The 21,242-nt window shown below is 36.4% G+C and overlaps 1 protein-coding gene across 2 annotated transcripts in view; it reads right to left on the bottom strand.

The window, feature by feature from the left end:
* Positions 1-21,242, bottom strand: part of PLEKHH2 (pleckstrin homology, MyTH4 and FERM domain containing H2) — a 94,813-nt gene that overhangs the window by 45,067 nt on the left and 28,504 nt on the right. For both annotated transcript variants that reach the window (XM_054567233.1, XM_054567224.1), the window contains exons 7-15: positions 17,025-17,210; positions 14,050-15,011; positions 11,180-11,255; positions 9,756-9,850; positions 8,823-8,967; positions 6,500-6,636; positions 6,287-6,397; positions 6,039-6,125; positions 4,530-4,688 (exon numbers count right to left, since the gene is read on the bottom strand). In XM_054567233.1, coding sequence (XP_054423208.1) covers positions 4,530-4,688; positions 6,039-6,125; positions 6,287-6,397; positions 6,500-6,636; positions 8,823-8,967; positions 9,756-9,850; positions 11,180-11,255; positions 14,050-15,011; positions 17,025-17,210 — 1,958 coding nt within the window. The remainder of the gene's footprint in view (positions 1-4,529; positions 4,689-6,038; positions 6,126-6,286; positions 6,398-6,499; positions 6,637-8,822; positions 8,968-9,755; positions 9,851-11,179; positions 11,256-14,049; positions 15,012-17,024; positions 17,211-21,242) is intronic.

The raw sequence follows: 21,242 nt of genomic DNA on the forward strand, positions 1-21,242 counted from the left end.
ATATACAGAACCTTTCACCCCAAAGAAGCAAAATATACATTCTTTTCAAATGCACATGGAACATTTTCAAAGATAGATCACATGGTAGGACACAAAACAAGCCTCAACAAATTCAAGAAAATTGAAATCATATCAAGTGTGTACTCAGATCACAATGGCTTGAAACTAGAAACAAACCTCAAGGAAAAAATTCAAAAACATTCAAATGCATGGAGACTGAATAGTATGTTAATAAATAATGAATGGGTCAACAATGAGATCAAGGAAGAATCGAAAAGTATGGGGAAACAAATGAAAATGAACATACAACAACCCAAAACCTATGGGACACAGAAAAGGTAGTACTAAGAGGCAAGTTCATAGCAATATAGGCCTACCTAAAGAAGATAGAAAATCTAACCCTACAACTACAAGAACTAGAGGAACAACAACAAAAAAAGCCAGAGAGAGTAGAAGGAAGGAAATAATATCAGAGCAGAATAAAATGACATAGAGACTAAAAGATAATTCAAATGATCAATAAAAACAGGAGTTGGTTCTTTGGAAATATAAACAAAATTGACAAACCTTTAACCAGATTCATCAAAAGAGAGAGGACTCAAATAAATAAAATCAGGAACAAAAGAGAGGTTACAAGCAATATCACAGAAATACAAAAGATTGTTAAGACATTACTATGAAGAATTATATGCCAAGAAACTGGACAATGTGGAAGAAATGGATAAATTTTGAGAAACATGCAATCTTTCAAAACTGAGACAAGAAGGAAAAAGCCTGAATAGGCCAATAACAACTAGTGAAATTGAAGCAGCAATCAAAAAACTCCCGGCACACAAAAGCCCTGGACTGGAAGGCTTCACAGGTAAATTTTATGAAACATTTAAAGAAGAAATAACTTCTATCCTTCTCAATCTGTTCTAAAAAATTCAAGAGGGAAGATTCCCAAATTCTTTATGAGGCCAGTATTATCCTAATTCCAAAACCTAGTAAAGACAAAACAAAGAAAACTACAGGCCAATATCTCTGATGAATACAGATACTAAAATCCTCAACAAAATATTGACAATTCAGATTCAGCCACACATTAAAAAGATCATACATCATGATCAAGTGGGATTCATCCCAGGGATGCAAGGATGGTACAATATTTGCAAATCAATCAATGTAACACACCATACAAACAAAATGAAAGACGAAAATCACATGATCATATCAATATATGCAGAAAAAGCATTTGATACGGTATAGCACCCATTTATGATAAAAACACTCAGCAAAGTGGGAATAGAGGGAGCATACCTCAACATAACAAAGCTCATATATGAGAATCCTAGTACCAATGTATGCTCAATGGGCAAAAACTAAAAGCTTTTCCCTTAAGATGAAGAAAAAGACAAGGGTGTCCGCTTTCAGCACTTTTATTCAGCATAATGTTGATAGTTTTAGCCACAGTGATCAGACAAGAAAAAGAAATAAAAGGAATCCAAATTGGAAAGGAGAAAGTAAAACTGTCATTATTTGCAGATGACTTAATAGTGTACACAGAAAACCCTACAGTCTCCACCAAAAAAACTACTCAACCTAATAAGTGAATTTGGCAAAATAGTGGGCTACAATGTCAATATTCAGAAATCAATGACATTTCTGTACACCAACAATAAAATATCCGAAAGAGAAAGTAGGGGAAAAATCCCACTTACTAGAGCAACAAGAAAAATGAAGTACCTAGAAATAAATTTAACCAAGGAGGGAAGAGGCTGGTATTCATAAAACTATAGACCACTGAAAAAAGAAACAGAAGATACAAATAAATGGAAGCATATACCATGTTCATGAATTAGAAGAATTTACATCATTAAAAATCCATACTACCCAAAACAATCTATAGATTCAATTCCTATTAAAATACCAATGGCATATTTCAGAGATCTAGAACAAATATTTCAATAATTTATATGGAATTAAAAAAGGCTCCGAATAGCCTCAGCAATATTGAGAAAGAACAAAGTAGGAAGGATCATAATACCTGACAGCACTCTATACTATAAGGCTACTGTAATCAAAACAGTCTGGTACTGGCATAAGAACAGACACGTAGATCAGTAGAACAAAATAGAGAGCCCAGGAATAAATCCAAGTCTTTACGGTCAATTAATATTTGACTAAGGAGGTATGAGCATAGAATGGAGTAAAAATAGCCTTTTCAATAAATGGTGTTGGAAAAACTGGACTCGTACATGCAAAAAAAAAAAAAAAAAGAAACTAGACCACCAACTTACACCATACACCACAATAAAGTCAAAATAGACAAAAGACTTAAGTCATGATACCATTAAAGTCCTAGAGGAAAACACAGACAGTAATTTCAGATATCTTACATAGCAATAGTTTTGCCAATATATCTCATTGGATAGGGAAATAAAAAAAATAAACAAATGGGACTACATCAAATTAAAAAGCTTCTGCATGGCTAAAGAAACCATCACCAAAATGAAAAGGAAACTGACCGTATGGGAGAACGTATTTACCAATGATATATTGGACAACGGTTTGATCTCCAAAATATATACAGAACTCATACGACTCAACACCAGGAAGACAAACAATCCAATTTAAAAATGTGCAAAGGACCTGAATCGATATTTCTCCAAGGGGGGCATACAGAGGGCCCATAGACATATGAAAAGATGTTCAACATCGCTAGCCATCAGAGAGATGCAAATTAAAACCACAATGAGTTATCACCTCACACCAGACAGAATAGCCATCATTAATAAATCTGAAAACAACAAGTGCTGGTGAGGATGTGGAGAAATGGGAACTCTAGTGCACTGCTGGTGGGAATGCATGCTGGTGCCACCACGGTGGAAAACCGTATGGAATTGCCTCAAAAAACTAAAAATGGAGCTGCCTTTTGACCCAGCGATTCTGCTACTGGGAATATACCCTAAGAATCTCGAATCACCAATTTGAAAAAACTTATGCACCCCAATGTTCTTAGCAGCTCTATTTACAATAGCCAAGTGCTGGAAACAACCTAAATGCCCATGACTGGATGAGCGAATCAAAAAACTGTGGTACCTTTACACAACGGAATGCTACACAGCAGATGAAAGAAGGAACGTCTACCTTTTGTGACAGCATGGATGGACCTGGAGAATATTATGCTAAGTGAAATATGCCAGGCAGTGAAAGACAAATACAATATGATCTCACCTATAAGAGGACTCTAATGAACAAAATAAACTAACAAACAAAACAGAATCACAAGCATGGAAACATGGAACAGACTGACAGTGACTAGAGGGGAGGGAGGAGGAGGATTACGGTGGAAAGAAGGGGAAGGGACTAGTCAAGGAACATGTATGAATGACCTATGGACATGGACAATGGTGTGAGAACTGACTGTGGGATTGGGGGATGGGATGGGGAGAGGAGGGCAAAGGGGGGAAAGTTGGGACAACTATAATAGAATCACAATTAAAAAATCTTTTTAAAAAATCTACATTTCAGTGTATGCTAATTATATCTCATTTTTTAAATAGGAAAAAATACCATGCTGTGATAAACATTCTTATACTTAAATCTTTTGCTAATTAAGACCACTCCCTGAGCATAAGTTAATAGACTGAGGTTACTGAATCAAAGTGTATGTATATATGTTTTTAAAACATTTAATATTCATTCATTCATTCGTTCTTTCAAAAATAGGTACTGAGTAAATAGTTTGGCTAAGACATTGCCAAACTGCCCTCTAGAGTAATTTTCTCACTAGCAGATTTATTACTTGTGTCAATACCACATTTCAGAATGTTAAAAATGACCCTCCTTTGACTAGATTTTTAAAAATATCTATTATTTTAAGTTGTGCTTTTTAAAGAACATTACTAGTGAGAATAAAATATCTTTCCATATGCTTACGGATCATCTGTATTTTTTTTATCTTTACCAGCTCTACTTTCCCTTTATGCATTTCGTTCCTTCCCTGCATTGGTATCCTTTACTTACTGATCAGAAAAGCTTGGCCCTGGCTGGTGTGGCTCGGTGGACTGAGCGCCAGCCTGTCAACTAAAGGGTTGCTGGTTGACTCCCCATCAGGGCACGTGCCTGGGTTGCGGGCAGGTCCCCAGTTGGTGGGGCACGTGAAAGGCAACCACGCATTGATATTTCTCTCCTTTTTCTCCCTCCTTTCCCCTCTGTCTAAAAATAAATAAATAAAATTCTTTTTAATAAAAGAAAAGAAAATCTTGTTTTTCAGCCATTTCAAATACCTTTTCAAAGCTTTTCATCTGTTTTTCAAAAATTCTGCCTAGAGGATTTTTGAAAGTAAGAACATTTACATTTTTACGCATAGTAGTCAAATTTGTCATTCTTCCTCTTTATGGTTTTGGTCTTTGGTATCACTTAAAACACACTTCCCACCCCAAGATAACATAAACATTCAGTATATGTTCTCTGACGCCCACTTTCCATGATCAGCGGGGCTTATTCCGTTGCCTGGTGCGCTGCCCTGCACTGGAAGTTCCTACCTTGGTGAGCAGGCCTTTCACCGTTGGTTTGCCCTCAGGCTGCAGGCAAAGGGGGTTGGCAGCTTGTACTCGAAGAACGTTCTGTAACACTTTAATCCATTCCTCCAATATATTGGGAGAATCTGCAGTCAGATAGTATGTGTGTTTTTCAGTGGTCAACTAGAATGGGATGAGAAACAGATAGGAAAGGGACCTCTGAAGATTTAGGATTATTAGCATTTCCTTGTCCATTCTTTAAACATTGCTACTGCACATGGAAACAAATGTGCTAAACCTTGAATCCTAGGTGCTAAATAAAAGACTTCATAAATCACTTAGTATATTATAACTACTTTGTGGGAATTACAATTAACGTTTGGTTTAAATATATTTTTTTCACTTCAGTTTACTTTAAACTTTTCACAGTATTAAACTTTCGGGTCACAATTTATTTCATTTACTCAAAATATTTTCCTTTTCTCTTAAATGCACCACAGGATTCTCTCACTGAAGAGAGGAGCAGAATGATTGAAGACTGTGCTAAAATAACACACTTTTAACAAATCGAGGATTTATTTGTTATAGAAATTCCAAAATCAATTATAAATAAGATCTTGCATATAAGAGAAATTCTTGAAACTAACATGTGATCAGACATTATAAACTTGCAATTTTTCAATTTCAATTGAGTCATATTTCAAATTTTCCAGATATTTAAGAAGCTTACAAATGATTTTTATCTGCTATGCTCCAAGACAAAGCTCTCCCTGATTCTCCTTTCTACATTTTGGGCAGTTCTCAGGTATTATCCATTGGAAACATTGATAAGGTACCTTTCTGATAACTGTTGAAGTCCATCCTTCCAAGGAGCAAGATAAGAAAATAATGATTATTAACAGCATTTATAAATATCGGAATTAATAAAGTGTCTGAATGTAAACCACATATACCAAACTATCTCAACAGTCTACATTTTAAATTTAACCGGTTTCACTCAAGACTGGCCTATCTGCGAGTGAAGCGGTCAGCAGCTGCCTCTGCAGTGTGACCTGGTGGGAATGAGTGCAGCTCCTCTGCTCACCAACATCCTTCCCATTTATGTGTAAACAGCATCTGCAGTTCACGGAAGAACTGCCATGCTCCAGTTCTGTATTAGAGTGTGGACACTCCTGCATTACATCACATTAAATTACTAATATCTTCCTGGGAATTCATTTATCAGATAACCCTCCCCTAAAACAGCCAGACAGTTTGAGAGCTGAGAATAGCCTGGGGATTGAGTGTAGAGAAAGAGCAGTGCAAGTGATAAAGGGCAAATGAAGCGTAGTGGGAAGTTACACAAACGTGCCTTATTTATAGTTTGAACTAAGAACTCCTGGTTTTTCACAAATTGGAGTCATCAACCTTAACCCAAAGTAAATTTTAAAAAAATAGTGAATTATCCAATCTCCTCTCTATTAGTTGGAATAAAATTGAGAACTGAGTTTTGCACGATACAAAAAAGAAAAAAGAAGTTATTCAAAAAAGTACCTGAACTGTTTGTTTGTTATCTCCTCTTAAAATACTGCAGGATGCACTAAGTTCAATATGGCCCTGGGGTTTTCTAATTACATCACTCTGTATGAAAGGAAGAAAACCAAACATAAGGTGATTACCTATCATAGTAATAGTAAGAAATCCTTTGTATAATTAATAACATCACAGGGAAGAAAACCCCTGAGGAGTTTGAATTCTAATTTAAGGAATTCAGTTCCAAATAGCAAGCACTTCCCACTCACCGGAGATTTGTAGTAAAGTAATTCACCACCTTTAAGAACAAACCATCTTCGCTTCCAAGTCTTGACTTTACCACTCATTTTTAATAAATAGCCAGATTTTTCCAGTGGCTCCTAATTTAAAAAAAAAGATTTTGAAAAATATTTAAGTTTCCTTTGAAAGCTCCAACTAACAGGTTCATTAATTTAAAAAAAAACAGCTAATGCAGTGTTTACATTTTTCCCATTATCACTGGAAGATGAGCAAGTTTTCAGGAGCTTCTGCTCGGGCTGTGAGTACTCTGTGTCTGTGGAGTAAGCGTCTGGGGGAATAGCATAGTCACTTTCAGAAGCCACAGAAGACAGAGACACACCTAGATGAATAAAGAAATGAAACAAGTCAATATTTCATAACTGGGCGGCCCAAATGCCGGCTGTGAGCTCTCCTAAGGATACCGCTATTCCTAAATCACAAACTTTGTTATGCTAGATGTACTCTCATGTTTTTGGCCATGAAGAACTTTTAAAGCAGAAAGCAGAACTAAAGAGTAAGAACTAACATGCAAATCTTTAAGGAAGTCAAAGGGACATAAATAATATTTGGAATGATTATAAGCAAAGCTATTTTTATATATATAAAATATATGCAATAGTCTACAAATGTATTTTTCATTAGGGATTAAAATATGTATATTTACATTTTGATATATAGACAAACAAATGTTTAATTTATCAAGATTCACAATCATGCTTTAAACTACTTACTTTTTAAGTAATTACTTTTAAAGTAATTAACATTTATAAAAAATGTAGTTTCAGTAGTATTTTTATATAAGTTCAATACTACTAATTTACAGACTTAAAAAATCTGTTTTAAAAGAGAAGCAATATCTTAAAGATATAAACAGACTATTTCATATGCCAGCAACTATAAAATAAAATTCAAGGGAACATTTTTATCATAACTCGTTTGCTTTTTTAGAAAAATACATGCAAATTGCAAGTTACACTTGGAGGGTTACTACAATGGAGGTTTTGAATATATTAAATAAAATCAAGGACTTAGGTCGTTATTAATTCTAACATCTAGCAATTTTTAAAAGTATTCACTAACATTTAAGGGACATTAGGACAACCATTAACCATTAGTAATAAACCATTACTACTATTTATTTAAATAAGACAAGTAACTGTTGTGATAAGAGTAGTATCTTTACTTTACATGGAATAACAGAAATTTAGATCTATAAACAGCCTTAGAGATCATCGCAGTTAATTCCCTCATTCTCTAGAAAGACTAAGGTCCAGAGATTAAAGGATTTGTCCAAGTGAAATAACTAGGGAGGGGCAGCGTGGGACAGCAAACACCAGGCTCCCAGTTCTAGGGCCAGTATGTTAGGGACCATCCTAGATGCTAGGGGCAGAAGAGACAACAAAAGGAAATATTTTCTGTCCTCATGGAACATAGATTCTAGTCAGGGGAAACAGATAAAAAACAGGCAGTAAATCCTGTGGAAAACAATACACAGAGCAGACTAAAGGGAATTTTTAAACAATCCAGCAGCTGGAGAAGGGCAAAGGGTTGCATTTGAATGGTGGGGTCGGTGTAGAGCTCATTGAGAAGGGGTTTGCACAAGCACTGAAAGAGGTGTGGAGTCAGCCATATCCATCTCCAAGTGAAGAATACCAAACAGAGGAGACAACCAGGACAAAGGTCTTGAAATAAAAGAATGCCTGGAATGTTCTAGGAACAGCAGTGTGGCCAGAGCTGAGTGAAGGAGGAGAAAAAGAAGATGAGGCAGGATATAAAAGAACCACATAACGCCTTATAGCCACTATGAATCCTTGCAGTGTTAGGAGCAAATGGGCAATTCTAGCTGTCAGGGATCAAGGGAGAGCAAAGAGAGAAATGGAAGCCTCAAAAACTAAATGTATGAAAGCTGAGAAACTCCAAAGCTGAGGCGTTTGGAAGTACCTAGGAACTCTATGCAACACAGTTTGAAAAACCAACAGACACATCATGGGCAATTAAATGCTTTTGCAAACATAGATGCCATTTAGGGCGATGGGATCTCTCTATAACCTCTACCTACGGCAAAAATTCCTTCAAAATCCACTAAAAATCATAAACACATCCAAAGTAAATTTTTTGTTGGTTTCCATTTTAATATCACAGTAACCACCAAATTTTTAAATGTAATTGTTGCCATTTGGCAATGTAGCAAATCTAGCTGAAATAAGTCTATCCCATAAATTATCCAAAGTGCCACACAATAACTACAAAAGAGAAACCTTATGTTGGCATAGGATCTCACTTTTCCCATAATAAAGTGATCTTTCTTTTACACAAAAGATATGGTTAAATAAGAAAGTCTAAGTGACATGTCTGGAAACATGAAGACAATTGAGAATATGTGTCTTAGTCCTAAACTAGTTCTCCTTTCACTGTGGTTTAAAACAAATGCTTTGACTTAAAAAAAATTCTATTATGACGATAAAAGTCCCGTTAAACATTCTGAATTATGTGGAGCCGTCCTGTAGGCCTGAGCCTTTCTCTCACCTCGTTTCATGGCCCTGGGGCTGCCCAGCCCACTCCGACTGCGCGTGTCTGACTCTGACGTCCGGGAGCTGGACCTGGAACTATCTTCCTCCTCTGACCCAGAGGAGTCATCCAGGAATGGGCTGCTGCTGATTTGGGTGGCCTTCTAAAGAAAGTCAGAACAACGTCTATGTGTGCATCTCTGAAGTCACCTCACTCTTTAGATATAGAATTTTCTTCCAGAAGAAGTCATGGAATTAAATTTTTTTAAGGAATACAAGAATATATTTTGCCATTATCGAAGTCACGTTGCTAAGTTCCAAATTTTAATTTAGCAAGGCACTTGTCAATTACAAAAGATTCCTGAAAACATAGGCCATGAATACCCAACGATGCTTATTTTAATTAGGTTCCTCAAGCAAGGGAGGGGAACCCTGGTAGTGATAGAAAGATCTTTCTAAATTAGGAGTTTTTATTACATCATTAATAATATATTTCCTTTGGGGTGTCCAACCTTTTGGCGTCTCTGGCCCAAACTGGGAGAAGAGTTGTCTTAGGCCACACATTAAATACACAAACACTAATGAAAACTGATGAGCAAAAAGAAAAAAAGAAAAAAAAAGGAGGTTTTAAGTAAATTTACAAGTTTGTGTTGGGCCACACTCATAGCCATTCTGGGCCGCAGGGTGACACCCCTGGATGGAGGGAGTGGAGTATCACATGGGACATAACAAATATAGACTCAGACTTCTAATATTGATAAGAATAAATATCTTCTCCAGGCCCTTCCATTTTTTTTATCTTTTTATGCTATGTTAGAGTCCACTTCTACACCTCCCTATAATGGGAGAGTTTGTGTAAAATGACAAGAATGGAATCTGGAGCTTCAATAAACAGTGTTCTTGATCCATCATGAAGAGAACCAAATGTTTAACAGTAACAATAATGAGTTACCCCCTTCAAAGTTGTATACACTGGGGTTGTCATATTCTTGTATATCAGAGATGTATAAAGTCCTGATGAGGTATAGGAAAGCATTGCAACAGAATCTGAAACAGAAAACAAAATGATTAAAAAAAGAAAAAACTTCTAACCAGCCCTTAGGTCTATTTCTTATGAATGTGAATTAACAAAATTTCCAATTAAAAGAAAAATTTGATCAACACACATGATTATTCATTACATAGTCTACTTCAAGAATTACAGCATTTGCAGGTTCAATTATATCTTACATGGTTCACTATCTCCTTATGTGTACTAGTTCCCCAACTAGACTCTAAGCTCTTTGAGAACAAGGACCATAGCTTTTATATCTATGGCATCTCCATCCAGCTCAGGCTGGGAAGAAATAAGTACAAACACCTACTGACTGGTTCAGTACCCTATGAAGATATTCTCTGATTATTCATAGCCCTATTACTGAATGATGTTAAAAAATCATCATTCTTAAGCCTTATCAGTGAATCTTATGTTGAAAGGTTAGAATATAATTTCCTAAATGGCAAGAACATAAGATAGCTGGAAAGAAATAGAACATCAGTAGTTACCTCTGTGATATGGATTAGTGGTAGGATAAGTAGAAGGAACCATAGGAAATTTTCTCTTTTTATTAAAGATAGTTCTTTGTGATTTGGTTTTATTTTTTTATAATGGGCATATATTGCCTCTACAATAATATTTTGATGAAAGAAAGGAAGAGAGAAAAAAGGAAGGAAGGTAGAAAGGACGGAAGGAAGGAGGGAAGGAAGGAAAAAAAGAGACAAATGTGTTTTAAACTCTGAGAACACAGAGACCAATATTTTTACTTTAAACAGCTAAAACTCCACAGTTTCTTTGCTTTATTTAGCCTTTTTCAGGAAAAAACATAATGAGGTACTCTCAACATGAGAGAATTGAATATTTATGTGCCCCTCTAGTGAATAACATGAATTTTAAAATTTAAGTCAGCAATTCTAGAAATCACTTTATGAAAGCTTAAATAATTCTTATCCTATTATTTAGATATTTAGGGAGTTCTTGGCTAGTGAAACAGCAGTACACTTATTTTTTTTTAACAGTTTTTTATTGGAGTAAAACAACACATTAGATAAAATTTACCACATTAACCATTTTAAATGTACAGGTCAGTTAACGCTGTTGATTTACAGTGTTGTGAATCTGACCTTGAGAACATTTTATCTTGCAAATCCGAGACTCTATATCCATTAAACAACTACTCCCTCTTTCCCCTCCCCCACCGCCCGGTAACCAGCATTCTATTTTCTGTTTCTATATGACTACTTTAGATACCTCATATAAGTGTCTTTTTGTGACTGCTTATTTCACTAGCACCGCATCCTCAAGGTTCATTCATGTGGTAGCATGCAAAAATCACTTACTTTTATTAACATTCTCCATACTGAAGGCCTCAGACATTCGAATGCCTGATTTGGCTACAGCATAAATTCTGCTTTCCTAATATAAAAGAGAGATTTAAACTGGATATTTAAATCAAAGAAATGATTACTTTCAATACACATGCTTTTCATTTGCTCTTCATTTAATACTCACTAGAGTACAGCATTATTACAAAACTGTCATTGCCAACTAAAATATGCCACTCTGAACAGCCCTGCGGAGGGTTTTTCCACCCATGAGTCATTCTGTTATTTATCTTTGTTCCCAAATTTTTTCTTGGTATTTCAAACTCTTTTGAGGAGATAGGAAAAATGTAAGAGAAAGCTTACTCACAATCAATCATTGACTGTACATAAACACCCCCTTTCTACCATTCTAGAATATGGTTAAAGAATAAAAAAGGAAAACCTTGAATGGCCGTAACATGAAGCCAGAAACCATTCATAAGCATTGACTACACATAAATATTACCTTTAATATTCTACCAATCTAGAATATGGTTAAAGAAAAAAGAAAGAAAAAAACTTGAGATTAGAAATCACAGAGAGAGTAGCATTAAAGTGCTATCACCTTCATATTTCAGGGAAGTAGAAGCAGCACCTGAGGTCAAATAATGGACGAATTTGAGAACCACAATGGCATTTATAATATTATCTTGCTTCAAAAGCAGGTTGTTATTTTGCTTTCTCCTTTGCTCTCAGAGAGATCTCTGAAATCGTTACTAAAAAGGCTATCAGCCCTACCCTCTGTGAGGAAGGGACTCCAGGTTGTTCCTAATGCATAGATCACCATGTCCTGACTTTGTAAGGCCTCTAACCTGGACGCAGTTGTCTGGGCCATGGTAGAGCGGGCCCCTAAACCAGTCCCCTAAAAGACGGTGCTGGCCAGTGGCCTGCGAGGTAGTGGGCATGAGATCTCTAACTGTCTGAGACACTTTAGATTGAAGAGTGGCTGACTGAATGACTCCGACGTGGTTTCTTTCAGTGTGACTGTGAGGTACACCCAAGAGAGACCAACAGCAGAGTCAGTAGAACAGAAAAACAAAAATAAGGCAATATGCAGGAGATGTGAGGCAGCTAGAAGCCCTGGGAGAGGGGAGGAGAGTAGTGAGTAGTAGTGAGAGAAGAGAGCCACTGTGGACAGGAGAAGACAAGCTGAGCCACTGGACCAGGGGCAATGGTGTCACCTGCTTCTAAGGAGTTGACTCTCAGAGGTACTGTTGAATCATCACATGCTGCCCCCCTGGAGTGACTATTGTATTTTGAATGATAGTGAAGTTCAGTAAGGATGGGCTATGTCTTAAACTCTTAAAAATCCTTAAAATAAACTGCCATAAATTGAGGTAATTAGAATTTATCTCTTTTCCTTGAAACCTGAAAATACCAATAAACAGAAATAAAACCTCAAACTTGGCCAGTGTGCTGGAAGGTTTCTGAAAAACAATACTACTTTTGCAGGACTGAATAGTTTCAGAAGACGAGGAAAAGCAAGAAGGGCAAAAAAAAAAGGAGTAAAATGGTTTGCCAACTAAAACAAACTTGAAAGCCTAACCTAAATCTCTGGAAATCTCAACATAGTAACAGAAGCAAAATTTCAACTCCTCACTGCCTAAAGGGTAACATAACTGGAATTCCAGAGATTCACATGCCAATAACATCCACGTTTTTTTCTGTCCATAGTTTAGTAATAAACTGCAGATGGTTTCATACGGACACTGCAATGAAAGGTTCTTCTGAAAGTAAATGAGAGCAGATACATCTCAAGGTCTGAATTTATACTAGGAAAAACAAACAAGGTCACCTTAATTTGCTTAACTGCATTGCTCACTAAATAAAAAATAATAACAACAGAACAGAACGCTTAAAAACCAAAAATTCCTGCACACAAGATGTTTTTCTTGAGGCCAAAGGTTAAATTATGTCAATATGGAAAGGAAAACAAAGCTACAGGTCATTTCACTTTGTTTCAAATATAGGAAGATTTTTTTTTTAACCTAGCAATTCCTAGGAAAAATCACATAATTGATATGTTAATTATTGTATTAATCGTCAGTGTTTCAATGGCAGAAATTTCAATCTATTCTGGATATGGAGGAAGATGCTTACGGTTAAAGCAATGGGTTTATAAACTCATAAAAAGTAAAATTAAACCTCTCTTAAGCCAATTAAGTACATAATCAAGTTCAAGAACTGATGGCCAGTAAGAGTGAAGCGTCCTGGTTGAGAATTCACCCAAAAGTATTACACAGTTAAAGAGGAACCTTTCTTCTCCACGCCTGGTGTTTTCTTCCATGTGGAGGGGGCTCCAGTAATTGAACACTCCTGCTCTCTCTCCAACCATTCGCTCTCTCCTCCCCAAGGAGAAGGAGGGGATTAATGTGATTGGTAAGCTTAGAAGAAGAAACTGAACATGGAGAGCCCAACACCTTCCTCTCTCCTTTCTCTTGAGAAGTAGCTGCGTGCAGGAAACAACCATTTGTTCTTGCTCTGGGTTGTAAGTTTCAGAGGGGCAGGGCCTCACTGGCAGGAGGCTGTGGTGGTCCAGCACTACCAGGTGAATAGATCAGCTAATTCCAAGGTCCAGTATTGGAAAGCTCATTTGCCCACCAATGCTCTAAAATCACTTTTACGAGTAATTAAGGTAATATTTTGATCTCCCATCTGTTTTATCCTTGTCTTATTTCTCAATTGATTCAGAACTCAGTGAAAAAGAAAAGAGGAAATTGCATTCTGGAAACAGAATTGTCAGAATAAAGCTGGATTTGAAAAGAAACAGGAAAAGAAGTAAAACCTGTAAATGAGTGTTAAGAAGTAAGTAGTGTGCATGTGCTTCACACAGCAATATAAATTACCCAGGAGGGAAAACGGTGCAGAGGGGGCGTTGGTGGTTTGCTGCACGCTGCCTTCTTTGCTGAGTTACAGGTTTCCTGGTCATCTGAACATGGGGATTCCAGGGAGTCATAGGAAAACAATCCGTCATCACAGCTGGTGTCCATGTTCTCTAAAATTTCTGTACTGTCGCCATCAACTAGATCGAGGTCTGTTTCCTGAGGTCTCAGCGGTCGTATCATGCTTATAGCATTTCTGTTTGTACCAAACATCCTATCAGAGCTTAGCTGTGGCTGGCTTAAGTGCCTTTTGGCCAGGGCTACGCTTATGCTGAAAACATTAGGAATCCTTAACTTTGGGGGCGGCAGGTTTGATGAAGGCACTAATTGTGTTCCTTTTCCAGGGAACAGGTTAGGATGCTTTGGAGTCAAAGCTGGGGTCAAAATAGGGCTTGGGGTGTTGGCCTCACTCGAGGAAGATGAATAATCCAGTCTCTGAGACTGAAATTTCTTATTTAGTTCATCTGAGGAACTATCACGTTCCTTTTTACTTGATTCAGAATTTCCCTTTCCATGAAGACTATTCTGAGCTTTCCATTGTGCTTCCTGTTGCCAAGAATACAGCTTCTTGTGTTCTGGTATCTTTATGCCAAAAGTCTCTTCTTCAAATATGGAACTGCTGTCATCAGACGCTGTCAAATACGTCTCACTGCCCATCCTGCTACACTGGGCCCCTTCCTCTGACGTGTGACTGGAAAGGGTGGACGTGTACCTGGACTTGGATCTTCCTTTGCTCCCGTCTTCTTCATCGGAACTCCAGTCACTCACTGGAGCCCCAGAATTCTGGGATAAACCACCATCTGTAACAAAGCTTGGTCTTGTTTTCCGATTCTGCTCTGAGACACAAGGGTTTTGACGCAACGTTCTCTGACCTCGGTTGTTTTCTTGAATTTGGTTATCGACAGACTTTTCTGGAATTTCCATTTCTAGAAAAGCATACATCATATTGGCATGTTGCATTTAATAATATAATCTTTCCATACACTTAGCTTTATGTAACAACATTGTAAAAACTGGAGTTCTCATAAAAAATAAAGTTAATTTACATTATCTTTTTCCAGTTGTATGTCTTTTTTAAACCCAAGTTTGGAAACAATAAGTTTTATATAAAACATGGAGCCCTAACATTTCTATAACATAGTATCAAAATTAAACTGCTTTGTACAAATAAGCATGTTGAAAAAATCTGACAACAGTCTAAGGAGAGATAATAAAAGAAGCAAAATGTGAAAACAGCAACTAAAAAAATGTATACCTTGTCTACGGCCATATGACCCTGAACACATCTGATCTCATCTAAAAAAACAAATGCCACTTATACCAGAAGCAAAGAAAATGACAACCCTTTTGAAACTATATATTAAAATTATCATAAGTAAATTTAAACATAATAAATATAATTTTAATAACAACTTTGTTCCCAAATTTCAACACATGAAATATGCAAAGCCTATTCTTCATGAAGAAAACATGAACAGGTTTTCCTCTTACTTTTGGTTTAATCATAACTACAAAATGTGTTCTTAGAATAAGAATAACACTCTTCTAAAAAAGTCTTTGGATATGGCTTATTTTGTTTATATAATAATTAATAGAATAAACCATTGGCTTCAGAAACAGTGAACTAAAACTTTAGATTGGAGAGTACAAAAAAAACCTTTGAAATCATAAAGACACAGATATGACCTTCATAACTAAAGAAATGGAGGCTGAACAAATAAACTCTACAATTTGGCATCAGGCAACTTGTTAAATTTGCAGATGAACAAAAGCTTCAGCACAGGCAACCTCAACTGTACTGAGCTATACTCAACTGACTGTTAGAAAGTAGGAAAAGAATTAAAGTGACTTCACACAAAAAATGCAAGTAATAGTATAAAAGGGAATAGCAAAAGAGTCTTCTAATTGGGCAAACACTATGTAGTTTTCAGAGTTTCATAACCAAGCATAGACTTTTAAGGCTATAATTTTTCTCCTTTGGGGGAAGAAAGTAGGAACTGAAGATGCAAATTCCAGTCTCCCTAAAATACCTGGGAAAAGTCATCCTAGGTGGCAAAGCCAGCCATAGCACCACAAAGCAAAATTTAGAGGGGCTTTAAGACTAAATGAAGAATAGAAATTTGCATACAGGCCCAGAGTTTTAACATCTAGGCAAATATTTTCTTCTGTGGCCCTGGCTGGTGTGGCTCAGTGGATTGAGTGCTGGCCTGTGAACGAAAGGGTCACTGGTTCAATTTCTAATCAAGGCACATGCCTCGGTTCCAGGCCAGGTCCCCAGTTGGGGGCACGCAAAAGGCAACTGCACATTGATGATTCTTCCCCTCCTTTTATCCCTCCCTTCCCCTCTCTCCAAAATAAATAAATAAAATCTTTAAAAAAAGCTTTTCTTCTTTGAAGCAATAAAGGAAAAAAAGCAGTCATGAAATTGGACTCTGGTGTTCTTTTTCTTTATAAGGTTGCAACATCATATTAAATATTAGGTAATTTTTAAGTATTTTAAATAAATAATGAATAGAAACTCCATAGTTCTAATCTGAAACTCTAAGCTGAAACAAGTACAATGTAGGTATAACTGTAAACTTTTAAATTTTAAATATCACTGCTTCCTACTGTAGGAAGAAGTATCAAGAGGGGAAAATCAGCTTCTACTCTGCATAACTGACAGGACTCTCAAAAAAAAAAAGCCAAAGACAACTAGATATACAAAGTTAAACGCTATACTGCTCTTTAAAAATATTCTCATACAATACCAAGTTGTCAGGGAAAAAAAATTAGGAAACTAAAATGAATCATCCAGACAGATTTTGTATATTGTCTCTTTTGAGTGATGAACAAATTAAAAATTAAAAAAGAAAATTAAGCTACATGAGGATTAATCTTAGCAAATGATTTTTCCATTTTAAAAAATGTCAAAGCAAACTCTGCTAGTCCATAAATACCTTCTATGTCTTTTCCTTCAGTGAACTCAGGTTCTTTAGATGAGACCTTGCTCATTTCCTCAGATTTTACTACTTGAGGAGGACTCCGTGCTCGGGATAAGAAGCACCCAAAGGTCAAACTGCTTAGGCGCTGGCCTTCCGAAAGCTTTGGCGTGGAAACACTGGATGCCTTCTTCCCTTGAACTTCTGCAAGATCATTAATCCAAACAAGGTTTGAATTTTATTTTAGTTTGTTAAACACAGAACAAACCAAAGCATATGAAAACTTGGACAAATTGCTCCTTATACCAGAAAAAAAGGCTGAAATCCTAAAGGTCATTTTTTTCCCATTCATTATTCGATTTATTTAAACTAAAAAAAAAGAAAATTCACCCATTTCTCCTACTTCCCATCTATTGCCTCTGGCAACCACCAATATGTTCTCTGTGTCTATGAGACTGATTTTTAAATTTTAATTATTTATTTTTAGATTCCACTTATAAAGGATCATGAAGTATTTGTTTTTCTCTGCCTGACTTATTTCACTTAGCATAATGCCCTCGAGGTCCACCTGTGTTGTTAGAAATGCCAAGATTTCATTCTTTTTATGGCTGAATAATACTCCACATATATAGCTTCTTTAACCATTCATCCATCGATAGATATTTAAATTGTTTCCATATCAAGGCTATCGTAAATAATGCAATACATGGGGTGCATATATCTTTTTAAGTTAATGTTTTCATTTTCTTTGGATAAATACCGGGAAGTAGAATTGCTGACTCATATGGTAGTTCCATTTTTAATTTTTTGAAAAACCTCAGTACTCTTTTTCCATAGTGGCTGAGCCAATTTACATTATCACTAAGTGAATAAGGGTTCCCTTTTCTCCACATTCTTGTTCACACTTGTTATTTTTTGTCTTTTTGATAATCTGACAGGTGTGAGGTGCTATCTCATTATTGTTTTGCATTTCCCTGATGATTAGTGATGTTAAGCATCTTATCATGTATCTGTTGGCCAACTGTATGTCTTCTTTGGAAAATGTCTATTAAGGTCCCCTTCCCATATTTTAATCAGACTGTTTCTTTTTTTTCTTTTTGCTATTCTATTGAGTTGCATGAGTTTTTTATATATTTTGGATACATGATTTGCAAGTATTTCCTCCCATTCAGCGGGCTGCCTCTTCATTTTGTTGATGGTTTCCTTTGCTGTACAGAAGCCTTTTAGTTTGATATAGTCTTACTTGTTTAATTTTGCTTTTGTTGCTTTTGTTTTTGGTGTCAGATTTTAAAAGAATCATTGCCAAGACCTACATGAAGGGGCTTACATAAAAAAATTTCACATTTATTTAGTTATTTATGTATAGTAATATGGAACCCTCAATGTTTAGCATCACACGCCCACATGTAAAATGTGTTTAGCCCTAGCCAGTGTAGCTTGGTTGGTGAAAGTGTCATCCTGTGCGCTGAAAGGTTGTGGGTTAAATTCCCAGTCTGGGCACATGGCTGGGTTGCAGGTTCAATCCCCAGTTGGGATGTGGATGGAAGGCAACCAATTGATGTTTCTCTCTCACATTGATCTCTCTCTCTGTCTCTCTTCCTCTCTATCTCTCCCCCTCTTCCTTTCTCTCTGAAAGCAATGGAAAAATATCCTCAGTTAAAGATAAAATAAATTTTTTTAATCTCTTAAAATAGTTTAATGGTCAAAATATTTTTTTGCCCTGGCCGGTGTGGTTCAGTTGGTTGCAGCTCTGTCCCATAACCAAAGGGCTGCAGGTTTGATCCCTGGTCTGGTAGCATACAAGGCAACAAATTGACGCTTCTCTCTCACATCTAAGTTTTTCTCTCTCCCTTTCTCTGTCCCTAAGAGCAATGAAAAAAAAAGTCCTTGGATGAGGATAAATATATATATTTTAACTGTAGAGAAAAATATCCAATCCCTTTAATAGCAGTTAGTTATAAAATAAAAACAAAAACAAACCAGATTATAAACAATTAGAGTATTATAGTTTTTTGCAAAATCGAGTATTTGTAAATACCAGTCAAGTATTGGTAAAATTTGATTATGAAGTAATGCTACTAATGGTGAGCAAAAAAGGACCAAGGTCTTTGTTGCCAAGACAAACAGGAAATTTAGATCATCACTGGGCAAATATCACATGATCACTGTTATAACTTTTGCTTATTGTAGTTTTTAGCATGTTTGTCATGAGAAAACAGGTGGAGAGGCTTAATCTATGGGGATCACAATATTGAGAGTCTTAATCACTTCTTTAGAGAAAAAAAGGGGTAGGAGAAGCTTCTGGATAGAAAATTTATATAGCTAATGGTGTGATTATATATTTAATTAACGTTTTAGGGTTTATAACATTGCTGCTTGTAAGATCAAAAAAAAATGGAGTTCCAATGATAGTAGTAAAAGTTTTCAAGGAAATTAAATTTGTAACTCTGGGAAAACACCAAAGGTTAAGTTAAATGACAACTGATAATTGTGTACAATAGAAGAAAAATATCTCTATATAGGGTATACCTTCAGAGGTATCTTTTATTATTTGCATGCTGATTATCTCTCACAGAACTAATTCATAATAGTTTAATAATCATATACATGCATATGTATTTTTAAACTACAGATGACCCTTGAACAACATGGGTTAGAACTGTGTGGGTCCAGTTACAGATTTTTTTGCAATAAATACATGTACTGCTTTCCATATGTGGTTGGGAGTCCTCAGATGCAGAGGGCTGGCTATATGCATTGATCTACATCATATTATGTAGGGAACTTGAGCATCCATGGATTTCGGTATCTGCAGGGAATCCTAGAAACAATCCCCCACTGATACTAAAGGACAACTTAAGCTTTGGGGGACTCAAAATGCTACCTGGACTTTCGAATGCACAGGGGTCAGTGCCCCTAACCCATGTGTTTTTCAGGGGTCAACTGTACTATATTATAGCCATATATATTCTTCTCCAGTCCTGATCTAAGAGACTTCCAATGAAGACTAGAATTGCAAGCTAAGAATATCAGGGAAAACAGCATTTTGAGAGTGGGCATAGTACATCCAATCTATTTCAATTAGGATAACCATCACAAAGACTTGAAACTTTCATTCTAAGTATGAAATTCCAGATCAACTATGAGAACACCTGTTTTTCATCAAATAGGTGGAGGAAGTTGGTGATATAAGAGATACATATTTTGGTCTTCATCCATGGTTCCTGACACATAGCTTCTAAAACCTTTGTAATTTCCTAAGTAATAGTGATAAAGGTGCATCTTGTTTTTGTAACAAGCCCTTTCAACAAATCTGGGTTTATGTAAATGAGGAGATAGCCTCAGAATGAGGACTGGTTGCCAGGGAAAACAGCTAAGTGATTCGAGGGTTGGAAGTTTCAGCCTCATCTTTCACCCCCTACCTCTGACCTCGGGCAAGGGGAGAAGAGATGGCAGCTGAGTTAATCAATTCAATGATTTAATCAGTCAATCATGCCTACATAGTGAAACCTCCATAAAACCCCAAAAGGATGGGGTTCAGAGAGCTTCCAGATTGGTGAACACGTGGAGATGCTGGGAGGCTAATGCATTTATATAGAGCATGAAAGCTCTGTGCCTCTTCTCTCCCAGCTTGCCCTATATACCTCTTCCATCGGCTGTTTCTGAGTTAAACGCTTTGTAATAAACAAGTATTTTAGTAAGTAAACTGTTTACCTGTGTCCTGGAAGCTGCTCTAGCAAACTATCAAACCTGAAAAGGGGGTCATAAACCTCCAGCTTATAGCCAGTTGGGCAAAAACAGGAATGACCACAATCTGCACTTGGGATTGAGTCTAAAGTGGAGGGTGTGGATAGTTTTGCAGGACTGAGCTCCTAACTTTGCAATCTGATGGTAACTCCAAGTAGAGAATGTCAGAACTGAGTTGAATTTGCAGGACACCTAGCTGGTGTCCTCTGAGAATTAAAGAATTGTTTGGTGTGGGCAAAACTCCCCCATGTCTGGTGTCTGAAATATTGAGAAGAGAAAAAATAAAAAAGAGGAGTTTTTCCCTTTACAAAATGATAGCAATAAGTATTAACATGAAGTAGACAAAATGCTTTCATATGTACAACCCTCCTCCATGAAACCAGGAAGGTACAATTACAATCACCATTTTCTTAATGTAAAAAAAATCTGGAGATATAACAGTTATTAAATTGTAGAAAATTAAAGTTGACTTCAAAGCCCATGTCCTTT

Source organism: Pteronotus mesoamericanus, unplaced genomic scaffold (genome assembly GCF_021234165.1).
Source record: "Pteronotus mesoamericanus isolate MK-2021 breed Mesoamerican mustached bat unplaced genomic scaffold, CSHL_Meso_final contig_101, whole genome shotgun sequence".
Taxonomy (NCBI): Eukaryota; Metazoa; Chordata; class Mammalia; order Chiroptera; family Mormoopidae; genus Pteronotus; species Pteronotus mesoamericanus.